Here is a 14,419-nt window from a genome sequence, read left to right on the forward strand (position 1 = left end):
CTCTCCGTTTAGAGCAGCGGCTAATAGAGTTAGCAGCGATCCGCGTATTGATCCTTCTCTCATAAGAATGACGTTCCTTCCCCCTCCGCTCTTCCAAAAATAAGTCTAGGCAAGGAGAGCAGTGTGGTTTTGTTTGGTTGGGTTTTAATCCGTTAATACAGTACAGCAAGTGGTCCTCCTTTTGGCACGCAGCTGAAGCTCTTTGCTTGAGCAAGTTAATTTAACCTAAACTCAGGTCTTCGTGGAAGAGTCTGTTGCATGTAGAACGACTAGATGGGGTTTAGGGCAAGTCTGTGTGTGTTGCCCGGCTCCTTGTGCCATGCCAGGTCATTAATAGCTTAGGCAGGTTGCCCTCATCTGTGTTGTGTTGAACTTCAGATGGCAGCCAGAGGTAATGAGAGACATAGTGCTGGTCCCACCTCTCCTTTGCAACCATGCCAGGTCATCGATAGCTCGGGCAGGTTTCTCACCATTGACTTCATCTGCATTGCGTTGAACTTCAGATGGCAGCCACAGGTAATGAGAGAAGTGGTGCTGGTCCCACCTCTCCTTCCCAGCACCGCGGGGTGTCTTAGCCCTGCTGAGTGTTTCTAATCTCACCAACATGAGGTGTCTGGGAGACACCCTGGCATGCTGAAGGCTCATGGGGAGAGGTAAAGGAGCATCGCACCAGCAGAGCTCTGCCTGTCTGCTGAAGACCTTTGTCCTTAGAGTGAGCCTTCATGGTGGCTGGGGTCTTCAGCAGACGGGTAGAGCTCAGCTCGGCTTCTTTACCTCTACTCAAGATGCAGCTTTGCTCAGAGAGAGCAGCTGGTCTCTAATTGCCCAGGCATCCTCCCCGACTCCTCCACCAACATAATACTCTCAGCCGAAGCACTGTCGTGCACAGAGAGCTGCAAAAAGCACCTTCCCTGCAAAACGTCTTCCTCCCTTCTGCCTCCTGAGATGCCGCCTGTGAGGGTCTGGTGCCATTTTGAAACCGAGGTTCCCTGGGGTTAAAAGCCAGCATCTTAATTCAGAGTGCCAATGTTCAATTTTGCTTTCTGCCACCAGACTAGATTGCAGGCCAGCGAGAGAGTCTGGGTTAGTGGCCCACTGGGTCACCTCCCATTTGTTTTCCTCAATTTTGTGTTGTCATAAATTCATTCCAGCCCGTTGTGGTTGATCAGTTTATCTCCGCCGGGGCAGGGAGCGCTGCGAGCATGATATATGGCACAGAGCATTGTAGCCAGCCTCTCCATGAATCACTCCAGCTGTTTGGTGTCAGCCCCAAAGCAAACAGGACCCGGCCGCTGAGCGTTGACTACGATGAGCTCAGTATGGGAAGAGACATGACGTATGAATGTTTATTTAATAATTCTCTAATATTTCCAGCGGAGTGTGGCTGTGCCTTCGGGGGGGGGAGGGGGGGGCGAAGTGGGGGGGAGGTTGAGGAGGGAAACTCTAATCTGTTGAGGTGGGTCATAAATCAGGCAGACAACATCATTAATCAGGGATGGGACAGAAGTGGAAGGAGGTGGGACTGGAGCTGCCATCCTTGGTGGGAAGGGGGCTGTGCTCTTTTTTTTTTTTTTTGTAAAACAAATCTTGTTTCTGATTCTGCTTGGCCCCAGCCACGCTGCCCGCATAATAGCAAACCCGGACACAAGGCTGTTTAAGTGAGTATGCCACCTCCTCTATAAACCTTGCAATACGAGCCTGCCAAGCATTAAATCCCTTTATAATTATCTTCTTTATATAACACTTCATGCTCATCATGCTTCATTGGCTGAGACGCTCGTTGGGTTAAAGAGAGGGGTTTAGAGACAAAAAGCAATTGTATTTGTTTTATTTTTCCGTCTCTTCTTTCCTGCCCTTCCCCCTCACCTCACCTCTTTCCAATCCAGCTGTTCCGAAAGCATCAGCTCCGGAGGGGCTCTGGTGCGGCAGCACAGGAAGGAGCATCAGTTAAAATTAAACAAAGTTTAGGTTGGGGTCCTTGTGCAAAGAGTCAAGCACATGAGGGCAGTCGGGGAGGTAGCAGTGTCTGTCGTGGGGACCCTGCTCCCGGCAGACGGGTCGAGATGAGAGCAGAGTGAGTGTGAAGCCGGAGGATTAGCAGAGGCCTGAAAGGGAAGGAGCCACGCTTAAGCTGGTGTGTCAGAGGGAAACAGAAGCTGTTGTGAATTCACACCAGAGGATAAGTGCTCCCCAGCCCTTCTCCATAGTGTCACACCATTAATAGGCTTTGGTGGGAGACAAGCACATCGTATAGCAGAGATAGAATTAAAAAATTAACTTGAGTCATAAATGAACTAACCCTTTGTGCTCTGCTAAGAGAGAGCATGATGCTGCTGGTGGGTCTGGTCCTAGATCAGCCCATATAAACTTGAGACAGGATCCAGGAAGCTGAACTGAAGCCTGGGATTGTCAAAGCCAGGCTGAGAAAGCACTGCTGGGCTGTGCTGCTTGTGTCCAGATTTTTATCTTTATTAGGCTTTAGTCCTTCCTTTCAGTAATTCAGTAGCACGTAATATGTGCTTGTAGTGTATACTGGTGTTCAGTGTTGGAAGGGGTGCGTAGGTAGGTGCTCCATTTCTTTACGAAGTGAGACTTTGGCATTACTTCATCCTCTAGGTTGTGGTGGTGGAGAGCAGAGCGCTGGGCTGTGTTTCTTTACTCTGCTCCCTCTTTTAACTGTTCAGTAGAAGTTGCATGTGCCAATGATGGTCTCAGACGTTATTACCACTGCGCCAACTGAAATTGTATCGGTGTCGTGGTTCATCACAGGCTAGCGGTTAACGAAGCTCGGCGAGCTGACTGTATGAGCTCAGGCCTGGGGGGAAGGTGGTATCTCTGTCTAGTGCAGCTGTGTCCAGAGGTTTGGTCTAATTCTTATGTCTTGGGGCAGTTTATAGATACATATATGACATCTTCATATAGGGAGGGACTCTTCTGTCCATTGAACCTGTGATGTTTTCAAGCTGAAGCGTCTGCAAACCCCAGGTGGCTGCCAGCTTCAGGTGCAGTAGCATCCCTGTCCCATAACTGGTGAAAACCCCAGGAAGGAATTTTATTTTTGTGTTGGGGGCGAGATTTAGGCATCTTGCCCTTCGTGTCTCTTTGCCTGCCCCTTCTTTTCTTTTTTTCTTTTCTTTTTCTTAGTTTCAGAAATGCTGTTAACTTTAATTTGTGGAGTTGCTTCCTAAGAGTGAAAAATCGATGGGGGGCTATCGCAGTGTGAAATTCGACTGTCACTATTGAGCTATAGAGTTAGCAAGATGTCTCAGAAGGTAAAAAATAAATCGTGGCCCAGCAAGTGCTCAGCTGTGCTATTTCAAAGGGGATATGAGGCTGATGGTCCGTTAGAGGGTACTTCAGTTAGATGGATGATGATTCCCTGTGAAATATTGGAGTTATTCCATAGGTAAGAGAAACTTTAGCTTATAAAACACAAACAGCTGCCTTCTAGCAGACAAATTCTGCCCATAGATGTGTGAGCAGCTTGTCAGAGAAAGGACTCATCCCTAAAATTAGCCTGTTGTGTTTAACAATGTCTCTGATGGAGCATTGTAGATCCTGCTGTGTTCCTTCTGAAAATATTTTGAGGATGTGACTGTTTATTCACATCCCTTACCTACGCTGCAAGAATTAAGAGGCAGGGACTGATTTTTTTTATTTTATTTTATTTATTTTTTTTTTTAGGAAATGTTTGTATGGTGCCCAGATGCTCTCAAGAGAAAAGTAACAATTATTTTTTACGTAGGCTGCATTCCCTGTTTGGATGGAAATGTTCTTTGAAGAGCAGAAAAGGGATCATGTTGTGCCCCATCAGCTGCCAGTTTGCTGTCGCTCTCGTGCATCTGTTGAAGGGCAGCCCTGGCTGCGCAGGCTGCCTGCGTGCTGGCGTTAATAGGGCTACTGCTTTCTTTGGCACTTACTGACTATTGTGGCAGGACTCAGTAAGTGTTTGTGCTGTGCCAGCTGCTGTATGACAACAGGATGATTGTAATTACGGCTCTTGGTAGTTTATGCGTTTCTTAGACTATAGTTAGTAAGTATAAATATGAAGTAGTACCAAAAAAAACCCCCAGATTGTATTACTTCTCACTAAACCATGTCCGGGACAACTGTAGAGTCTGTAATTATTTCTCTTACACTTGCATGCGCAGTTGCAATACTGCTGAGGGGAGCTTCCTGCTGCAAGAAGGAGTTTTAAGCCGCATTTAGTTGGAGCTTGGTAAAGATTTCTCAAAGAATTTAATGACAGAAGAATTAATTGTGCTTTCATATCTCTTCCACCTCTGTAACACAGAATCCGGCACTGCCTTTACAGAAGTAGTGTAATAGCAAGTAATGTAATTAACATAGTTTAATATCCGTGTTGATTTTTTGCCCTCACTTCAGTGTCGACGCTTGTCATAACCTTACTTGCTCCCCACCACTGCGGGCACTTCATTCTATTTATCCATTCACTTCTCCTTTCTTCCTTTTTGATGGTTTCCATCCCCAAAAAGCTGCTGTTTTCCACTCAGTTGCATAAGCGTTCCTGCTTTTCTCTCAGATAGCCAGCTCATGACCAGTCCTTCCTCTGCACTGCTGGTTTCCTCTTCCAGCTCTGGGACCACGGTTGGTTATGTGATACTAATGTGCCGTGGCGTCCTTTAATAGCCTCATGTTTCTTTTTGAAGGCACGATTACCTTAAATGATGCTAATTCTGGTCCTTTCTTTCCCCGTAAAGGAAACAGCAACAGTGTAAAAGTTCTAGGGCGGCTGCAGCAGTTGTAGGAAGCTGTTTGGAGGATGTGTTATCGCACTGCCCTTGTGTACCTCCAATCAGCAGTCATGAATGGAAGTTCTGCAAAGCATATCACCTCCACGGTAAAGCCCTTAAAAGGCTGCAGATGAATCCAAGTGCTGCTGTAGTAACATAGATATTTCCTGTTTATTTCAGCCATTTAGATGCAGGCCGTGGGAGTAGAAGGCATTTCATTGTGCACAGTGGCTGGCTGCAAGACTCTGCTACATGTCCAAACTTCTGAACACCTTTCAGCCCTAGGAATTTGCTATTGCTCTTTCACTTCAGGGGTATTTTATAATTTTGTGCCCTGATCGTCCAACCAAAGCTACCAATTATCCCAGACCACCTCCAGGCCACAGTAAGATGACAGGTTACAGCTGCCATAAGTCTTCCAGTAGAAAAATATACCTACCTAGCTATACATGGAGCTTGGTCATAATCCAAACATGTTTACTTGTGGATGGAGGCAAGTTTCAGTAGGCTGGAACCTCTAACCCGTGTGCCTCAGCAAGGAGAGGAGCTGCATTTTCCATTTCCACTGCCTGCCTTTTGTGGCCCTGGCTTGTATTAAGATGGAGACCATGATGCACCGTCACAGGTCTGTTAGGAATACAATGAGGGTCACCAGGATGAAGGATACGTTTGAAAAGTGAACTGAGATATTAACACTTAGATGTTAATATTAGATGTGCAATTATTTCTATTTAGGAACTTCGTTTAGAGAATCATTTTCCAACTCAGTCTGTGGTGCCTCAGCAAAACCTTGCTGCAGCAAAATACTCTTCCGTAGCATGGCTTTTTACTTTATCGCCAAAGCTGCTCCAGTAAAGCAATGGGATTGCATTTATTTTCTCTTTGGAACAGGGGACATAGTCTCTAAATCGAAATCAGAATGACCCATGCATTCTTTCTCCCAGCTTTCATGTCGAACCATAATTGCTCAAATGGCACATTTAAAATTTTGGCGCAAGCTCAGACATTCACTAGCCGCCTTTTTAAATCAGTCCCAGTGGCCAGCGGATACTGCGTAGCCCTACAAATGCATCTAAACATGCTGACTCCGAGGCTCCTTCCATTCTGAATGATCAGCGGTGCCATCTGTCTCTGTTTTGATTGGGGCTGGGCACATGTGTCCCAGCGAAACACAGGCCAAAAAAAAAGAGAGAGAGAAAGAGCCAGCGCCTGAATTTACTTCCCGCTTCTGTAAAGACATTGTTGGGTTCTGTGTTATAGAGGCGGAGGAGATATGAAAGCATAATGAATTCTTCTGTCATTAAATTCTTCGGGGAATCTTTACCCAAGTCCCTACTAAATGCGGCTTAAAATGCCTTCTTGCAGCGGTAAGCTCCCCTCAGTGGTATTGCAACGGTGCATGCAAGTGTAAGAGAAATAATTCCTCTGTGGGGAAAAAAAAGAGACAACATTTTTGGTTTGCATCAAGATGAAATTAGTCAGAAGCAAACTCTGAATTTGGCAAGCAGATGCCAGTATTAACAAGTTGTGCAAGCAAGTATAAAATAGAGGCGCTCGTGACTGAGAGCGCCTCGGCGTCGTGTGTGTGTGCCCTTGCATGCACCCCGCTCCAAATTCACAACTTAGAACACGGAAATTAGAATGGGGAACATTGCATTATTCATAACTTGGCAACCAGAAGCCAGGGCACTTTGCCAAAATAAACTGTTCTCTATAATTACAGGTGAAGCAACATTCTTTAATATCTTACAATACAAAAACATACATTAATCAAGGAAAGAGGGCTTTTTTTTTTTTCCTAGAGGACAATAAATTAGCATCCTTGCCAATTTCCTCAATACATGTGACATGTTTTACAGGATTATAAGTCAGCCTTTTTAAAGGAGGTTAGTCTAAAAACAAATAAACCCAATAAATGAGATTTTTAGCTAAATAAAGGGGAAGCCGGCTTCTAAAACATTGATGTCTTGCCAGAAGATTTGCTTTTAGCACTGGCATTCTCACAGACCGAGGGTCTAAACTTCACTTGGTGTGTTTTGACACGGCTCTAATACAAACAGCTTTGCTAGGCAGTTTTCTACTGGTAGGGATCTGGCCCCTTCTGCCATAGCCAGCCCATCTAGTGAAACAAAAACGCAGTGCATCGTGCCAGTCCAGCGGCCCGCATGTTCTGGGGTGATTCGCAGTCGATCCGCCAGCAGCGCCTCACACGGGACTTCTTTCAGAGACTTCACGTGCTGACAATGCTTGAGCTGTGTCCGTTTCCCTTTAAAGCTGCCTGTGACTTTTCTTTTAAAAACTTACTTATCGATGTAAGCGTTTTCCTTGTTAGTAACAAAGGTGGTTTTTTCAGCTTTATGTTAACGTTCTTGCACTCCAGTAAGTGCAAAGTCTGTATATCTCTCACTGACTTCAGTAGTGCTCACCCACATCTGCCAAAATAAACTCCCCGTATTATTAGCTATAGCACTTGTTGCAGGTAATGCAAGCTAATTTGAAAGAGGGGACAGATTCTTTCACCAGGTTGAAAACAGAAGCAATTCTTGTCCCAGGAAACTTAGGGTTGCTTTTAGTTAGTGTTTGAAACTCAGATAGCGAGGGAGTTGTGTTGAAGACGACGTGTAAGTGAGAGCCGAGACAGCTTCATCATGCTCTGCCATTCCGCAGTGTTACCGGTGTCACAGCAGCTATGCGCAGTGTGTTACAGGCTAATAAAACATGGTCTCTTCTCTGAAAAAGTTGCCCTCTCACCCTAATGTAAATTGGCTGTGAGAGAAGGCTTGCAATTAAATGATTGTGCACTGATATTGGGGTCATTTTTTGGATCATTTTATCAAGTCTTTAAGATCTGTGCCCCACAAAGTGAGGACTGCAGTAGGCTGTCTCTTCTGCAGCGTAGCAGTGGTTATGTAAATTGTCATCTGCGGACGTGGCTGGATATGGCCAAGAGCAATTTCTCTGCTCCTGAAATCTTACTCTAGCCTGACTCTGCCTTCAAAGCATCGACCAGTCTGTTTCTAGTATTTATGATATGTAAGCTGCTAGCGACCTGACCTCTGCCCCTGGTGCAGGGAAAGGGCATGTATGTTCTGCTGGGATCAGGTTCTCCACCTCGGACAAGGGAAGATAAAGGCTTTGTTTAAAAATAAAGACATCACTCTCGGGTTTATCAGTGGTACTGTACATTTTCCGCTCTGCCACTCTGTGTTTAGAGGCATACAAAACCAAAAATAAATGTATGAGGAAGAGCGAGGAAGGTCAGAATATCAAGTGTCAAAAGTAGCCCATGAAATTTTATTGGTGGTGCATTTAATCAGTGCTAAGAGTTTTTTACAAGGTACATACAAACAGTGGAATTGTAAAAATTTATGGAATGCTGTGTACAGTGTGGCCGTTTATGAAGAAAGGAAAATTTATATCCAGTTGAAATAAACCAAAGGGTGATGTTTTATGAAGACTCCTCAACAGCAGGGTACATCAAGTGAGATCTGGGTAAGGGGAGGAATGGGTGTTCGCAGGGGCTGACTGATCTTTGAGGTGTTTTTCTGCTTCTTCAGCAGCTAATAGTTTTGCATCTTTCTGTGGCTCTCAGAGAGGCAGGATGCTGGATGCAGTGATGTATTTTTTTTTCTGTACAATGGAAAGGAAACACAAGTGAACAGCTGCTACTGGTATGTCTGGTACGAGGCTCTTGCTCTTGGGCCCGTTCCAGTCTAACAGTTTCTTGAGCAGCCCTTAATATCCAGCTGGGAAGGGTTAACCAAAGCCAATCACTTTGACATCAGCATTTTTTTGTTTCCTTTTTGGTCCAGTATTTTGTTGATGATAAAGCACAGACTTAGTCAATTGAGAGATTCCAGAGCTGCAGAATCAGAGATAATTTAATTAACGGAATTGCTTGTGATTGCCCACTGGGACAGCGGGTAGGAATTGCTCGATTTAATTTGGAGAAACAAAGATCACATGCATGCTAATGTTTGACAAATAACCAGCGTTTGGGTTAAAGTTTTTTTTTTTGGGGGGGGGGGGGGGGCAGCCAATTCCCAGGGGAGATTTCCCAAGAAGTGATTGCTAAGTAACAGCTCAAAGCTACAGATAGGTCCTTTTTCCTTTTACATGGTATTTTTATGTCCTTCTGGCCTTTTACCTGAACAAAGCAAGGGTTTGCTCAAAGGAAGAAAGTTGGTTCTTATTTTTACTGCTGAGGGGAAAATGCTATGAACAGTAGAAGAACATGCTTTGGGCACAAAGACCGAAAACTACCCCATGCTGTCTGCCAGGTCTCATAGACTTGATCCCTGGTACCCAGCATCCTCAACTGTGGCTGCCAAGTTGTTGAAGAGTTATCCACAAAGTCCAGAGAGAAGTGTAGGACCAAGCTTCCTCCGCAAGGAGCCCTCCCTTCACGTTTTTGCTCTTGTATAAATGTTCTTGCCCAGGCTCCCCTGTTTGTGGTGATGTAGGTCCACAGTGAGTAGAGCGTGGATGTGCCCTCTTGATACGTTCCCAGGCAGGGAGGACAACGCGGGTATCGGCGAGGCCGCTCGCACCAGCGTGGTTGGAGAAGCACCGGCACTGGGGCTCGAGGCATTGCTCTTGGCAGCAGTTGTGCTCAGCAGGTCTCTCTGGAGGCTGATAAATGACGTTATCCAAACACGTCAAATCAGAGCGCTGAGGCGCAAAATTGTTAGAAGAGTCCTCCCACATCCAGCATGAGGTCAAGGCAAAGTGGGGAGGGCAGGGCTGTGGAAGCCAGTTCCTTCTTCCCCGTAATTCCCTCTGCCTCCCTTGGCAGGGTAACTTGTACACAGCCTTACCCCATCTGTGGAGCTTGGCTTTCTGACCCTCGCTCCACCCCAGCCTTACCCTGTAAAAATACGGCACAGGCTGCTCCCAGCTGTGTCCGGGCAAGCACACACAAGGTGTGCACGCAAGAGGGAAGCCTGAGGGAGTTCCCAAGATTGCTGCTGCAGGAAGAGTTGCTCCTAAGTGATGCTTATCTTTAGGATACAAGCAGCAGGTTGACGGTAAAATGTCACTAAATGGAATGGCATGTGTCCCAAGTGTGCTGGCCACCATGGGAGCCAGACACATGGGAAGTGACTCTCATCTTTATTCCATCCCTGGAGGTAGTTCCAGTTTCCTTTATTTACTAATGTTCTCCCTATTTCCCTTGACCTCATTTCCTCCAGCTTTTCGGAAGCAACCATGCAATTATCGCTCACTTTGGGTTGACCCTTGGCCGCCACGTCCCTGGTTGCTGCTGCTCCGGGAGGCTTTCCTGAAATCTCAAGTGCAACGTACTCACTTGTGGCCAAAATCTCTCTCTTGTGAGATAGGAGCTTTGTCTTCAGCACTATGCTGTGCATCAGGATTTGTCCTGAGAGCACACTTGGCAGGGAGAACATGGAGTTTAAAGTCTGTCATAGCTGAGCTTTGATCAGCACTGGGAGGTATTGCAGTGGCTAAGGCTCCCTCTCTTACCAATGCACCCCAGTCTTGTTAATAAATGTATATTTAACAATGTCTGGAGCGTATGAAGTGATAATAACTAAATCAATACCTCCCACATTGATTGTGCAGGATCCCTACAGCGTGACGCACACAGCGGTGTGGTAATTTTCCAGCTAACTAGCACCCTGATCTACAGCCCTCCTATTGATTGGCCATTGTATCAGGCAGCCTCTGAGCATTATTGCTTATACCTCTATTCAGCCTCCTTTTCTGATTCATTCGTTTATTACTGGACAGGTGCGATTATCTCAGAGACTTTCCGAAATTGGCTGATGGGGGTCGGCCATTTAGACTTCTATAAACAAGCCATTTGCTATCTCCTCTAGTTGTTGCAGAGGCAAATTTTTCCTTTTCAAGCTTTGACTGTTATTGGGCTGGGACTGGGGATGAATTGGCCTTTGCTTGGATCTGCTCAAGGATTCCACTTTTCCCTTTCCTTGTTGAGTCGCCTGCCCTTCAGAGGAGGACACGTAGCTCCATGGATAGTAATAGGAGAATTTAGCAAGGGTTGAGGTTCTGCTTGCCACTCACTTTGGGCAGGAGACACACTCACTGCCTTTCAAAACTCCAGTGCCCTTACACGTGCAGGAAGGAGAAGTGGATTCCAGAAAATCAAAATCAACTACAGCCTTCATCCAGCGTCAGCTTGTTGACGAGCCAGACTGAAAGGGAAACAATTTTCTCATCCGACAATAATTCTGTCTCTTCCTTGGACAAACGTAACACCTTTCTAGACTTTCTTTGAAAACACTAACAACTCTTTCTTGAGGGTGAGAACCCGAACTGGGAGGTGATAGTAATTTATACCAATGAGTAGGAGCAAGTGGGTGTTTCACAGTGGGGAGCGCTGTCTTCTGTTGAAACTCTTTCATTTTGCTCCAAAGAATATTTATTGATACCAAGACTTGAATCCACAGTGTCCCTGTCCCCAGGCAGTCCTCACCCACTAGGCTGTCACGGGACATGTATTTCTTTGCCTTTTTTGCAGTTTTAAAATTGTTACCATTTCCTAGCAACTGTCATTTGCAATGAGTCTCCTTCTGATGAAGGTCTCTCCTTGGTTAGCTTGTGCAGAGTCTGATCTGTACAAAGGTAGGACTGAAGCTGGAGGAGCTTTATAACGCTGGTACTTAACCATATGCACTCCTGCAGCTCCAGTTTCTTCTGAAGTGTCATAATTAGAAAAATCACTCAAGATCTTTTCAACTAGCTCTGTTTCCAGAGCCTTGGGAAAAGCTGGCAGAATCACCTCGTGGGAGATACCTCAGGTCCCTCCCTGCGTGCTGGTGACAAGTGACTGATGAACAAAGGAGCGAGTGTGTGCGTGCAGCGGGAGTGCTGAGATTGCGGCTCACTTTATTGGTTGTAGTAATTCCACTAGGCCCATGTTTTATCCACCTGTTGATGAATCATCCTCTAAAAAGGTAGAACACGTAGGTGCCACTGTGGGTTATGTTGTGATTGATGCAGCTTCTGGTGGCGAGGTACTCTTCAGGTTCTTCTGAGCTGGAGTTGGCTTGGACAGGCCTGAAATTCACTGGCATACATGAAAATTGCTGATATGTTTTGGTTTTTTGCAAGAATGAAAGCCTTAATGTCCATGCAATGCTCTAAACCTTTTCTGGGGAATGCTTGAGGGCCCCTCCCTATGTCTGCACTGTGTAGAAATCAGATTTTGCAGCATGCTGGAGTGACACATCCTTGTCTGTAATGCTCCCTGCATCTCATTTGCTAAGCATTGCTGTCTGCCCTTGATTTTAGGTTGGCAAGTTGCTCTTTTCACCAGCCTTGCAGAACCATGAAAATACACTTGCCTGCCCTCAGCACAGCGCCTCTGTGACAAAAGAGATAATGCTGCCCATCAAAAATGACCCTAGGAAATGGGAAAGCAGAGATTGTAAAGCTGCTTTTATAGCCACCCTCTTGGCACAGTGTCCGTTGCTTTTGGTTTCTCCTTGTTTTCAGTATTAGAACCCAACAAGCTAAGGGTTTCTTTAATGTAAAAGCATTGTGTTGATCCTGTGTAATGAGCTGGTTTTGTGTTTCACAAGGTTGATGGCCAACAAAGACCTCCATTCGCTAAGGGGAAGAGCAGCTCCTGTTGCCCACAGAAAGTTATCTCACCAGATTTAGAGCAACGTACAGAACTTTGTCCAAAGCATTTGGTCCTAAGGAATCTCTTAAGGGAGACAAGAAAAGAGGCAGAAAACAAAACAAACAAACAAACAAACAAATCTGTTCTTTAAATGACTGTGTCTTGCAGAAACTTGCTCTGTATGAAGTTGGCAACCCCAGCCTCGTTGTGTTCTGTTGTCACGTGTTTGGAAGTGTTTAGTAGGATACCTCAAAGAATTCACACTGGGCTTTGCAGGAACTCTACTTCACCACAAGCTGGATGTATTAGTTCAAATGTTGCCATTTCCTGTGCGGTACCTGTCGTGGGATCTTTTTTTCCCTGAACTCTCAACAATCTTGTGTGCTCAGTGATGCTCACTCTCCATCATCTTTTGCAGAATTACAGAAGACTCTGCAGTGACAACATTTGAAGCGTTAAAGGCTCGTGTCCGTGAGTTAGAAAGGCAGCTTTCCCGTGGGGACCGCTATAAATGTCTCATTTGCATGGTGAGTAGCACTCCACTTGTGGTAATGAATCAGAAATGTCTTGATATCTCTGCTGAGGAGGGGAGAAGCTTTTCTCCTTTTTGGGGTGGAGTAGGGGAACTCATCTTTGTCCCTATACACCAATTAGCCTTTCAAATGAAGGTGCTAGGTGTTTTTAGCAATTGAAATTTCTGTATGCATTACATTGTTCTGCTAGTATAGGTAGCTGTCCCTCTGTATCAGGGGCAAGAAAGCCCCAACTTTGGAAGACTTTCAGCCTTCCTATAGAAAACTCCCAGATACCAGTGTCCTCTTCCTGCATGTGCAGATTTACAGACATAGGCGAGAGCAGAATCTGTGATCTGAGACCCACCATATGATTTGAGAACAGGAATGCTGCTTGAGCATTTAAAAGTTGTTGATGTCCTGCTTGCTCTGTGATGATGCTGTGGCTGCCTTAAAGAAGGGCAGCAGCTCCCTCTGATGGTCTGAGCCTGCAAAGCTTTGCATCTCCTGTTAGGTTTTTATTCTGCTGATAGCGGGAGAAAATTCTGCTTGGCGGAGGGCTCCCTCTGCAACTTCAGTTTGATGCATGGTGCTCTCTTTTCCAGCTCATGACTTGTAGGTATCGGGGTGCAGTCTCTCGTCCCACAGGAGGGATGACAGCTTGCTGCTGATTTCCAGAGGTTTATTAGCAATGATAGAAAATACTCAAGAGAAATAGCAGCAACATTCTTGGGATGTAGTTAAGCTGTTCCTGCAGAGCTGAGAGTTGTGATAAGGGTTAATCTTACCCTGTCACTGGTTTTTGTATGATCTCGTGACCTTTCTGATGGGAATAATGGCAGGTGGCCACAGCAACTTCAGATGCTCTTGCGATAACTGTGCTGAGCCAGGTCACCACTTGAGTGGATTATGGGCTTCCAACAGGAGTTCTGGGAAGCCAGAAAAATGGACTGCAGGAGACTTTCTGCCTCTACTACACAAACATTACAAAAATACAAACTTACGTATTACACAAACTTTTTTTTTTTTAATACAAAATAGAAGGCAACGTTACCCACAAAGAAGGGCGTTGTGATGGGATTGGGAGCGAAGAATCAGTAGATCCCTGCTGTAGAAATAACTTGTTTGCTTCTTCTCCTCAGGACTCCTACACAATGCCCCTGACTTCCATTCAGTGCTGGCATGTGCACTGTGAAGAATGCTGGCTGCGGACTCTGGTGAGGCTCTTGGCTACTTTCTTGTTGACTTACAGACTTTTTCCTCTCTTCTGGTATACTTTATTTCAATCACCACGGGAAAAGGTGCTTTTTGCTTTATTTTAAACAATGTGAGTGCTGTGCATGCCGACTTGCCAAGCCTTGCTGTTTAACACCCCACTCTAGCTTTGACTCGAGTGAGTTTCGTTTGAGTCGTCGTGACCAAAGTGCAGTCCTGCCCCCTGCTTGCTCCTCTGCTGCCGCGGGGACAGCCATTGCTCATGTAAGAGCTCTGTGCCAGGGACAACCTTGCCTTACAGTAATTTCCTGTGGTGTATCCATGCAGAG

At 45.7% G+C, this 14,419-nt stretch overlaps 1 protein-coding gene across 4 annotated transcripts in view; it reads left to right on the forward strand.

Annotated features, from left to right (window-relative positions):
- The window catches only part of RNF220 (ring finger protein 220), a 225,642-nt gene that overhangs the window by 201,125 nt on the left and 10,098 nt on the right, over positions 1-14,419 (forward strand). For all 4 annotated transcript variants that reach the window (XM_075508622.1, XM_075508623.1, XM_075508624.1 and 1 more), the window contains 2 exons: positions 12,782-12,890; positions 14,018-14,092. In XM_075508622.1, coding sequence (XP_075364737.1) covers positions 12,782-12,890; positions 14,018-14,092 — 184 coding nt within the window. The remainder of the gene's footprint in view (positions 1-12,781; positions 12,891-14,017; positions 14,093-14,419) is intronic.

The sequence above is a fragment of the Mycteria americana genome, chromosome 7 (assembly GCF_035582795.1).
Source record: "Mycteria americana isolate JAX WOST 10 ecotype Jacksonville Zoo and Gardens chromosome 7, USCA_MyAme_1.0, whole genome shotgun sequence".
NCBI classification, from domain to species: domain Eukaryota; kingdom Metazoa; phylum Chordata; class Aves; order Ciconiiformes; family Ciconiidae; genus Mycteria; species Mycteria americana.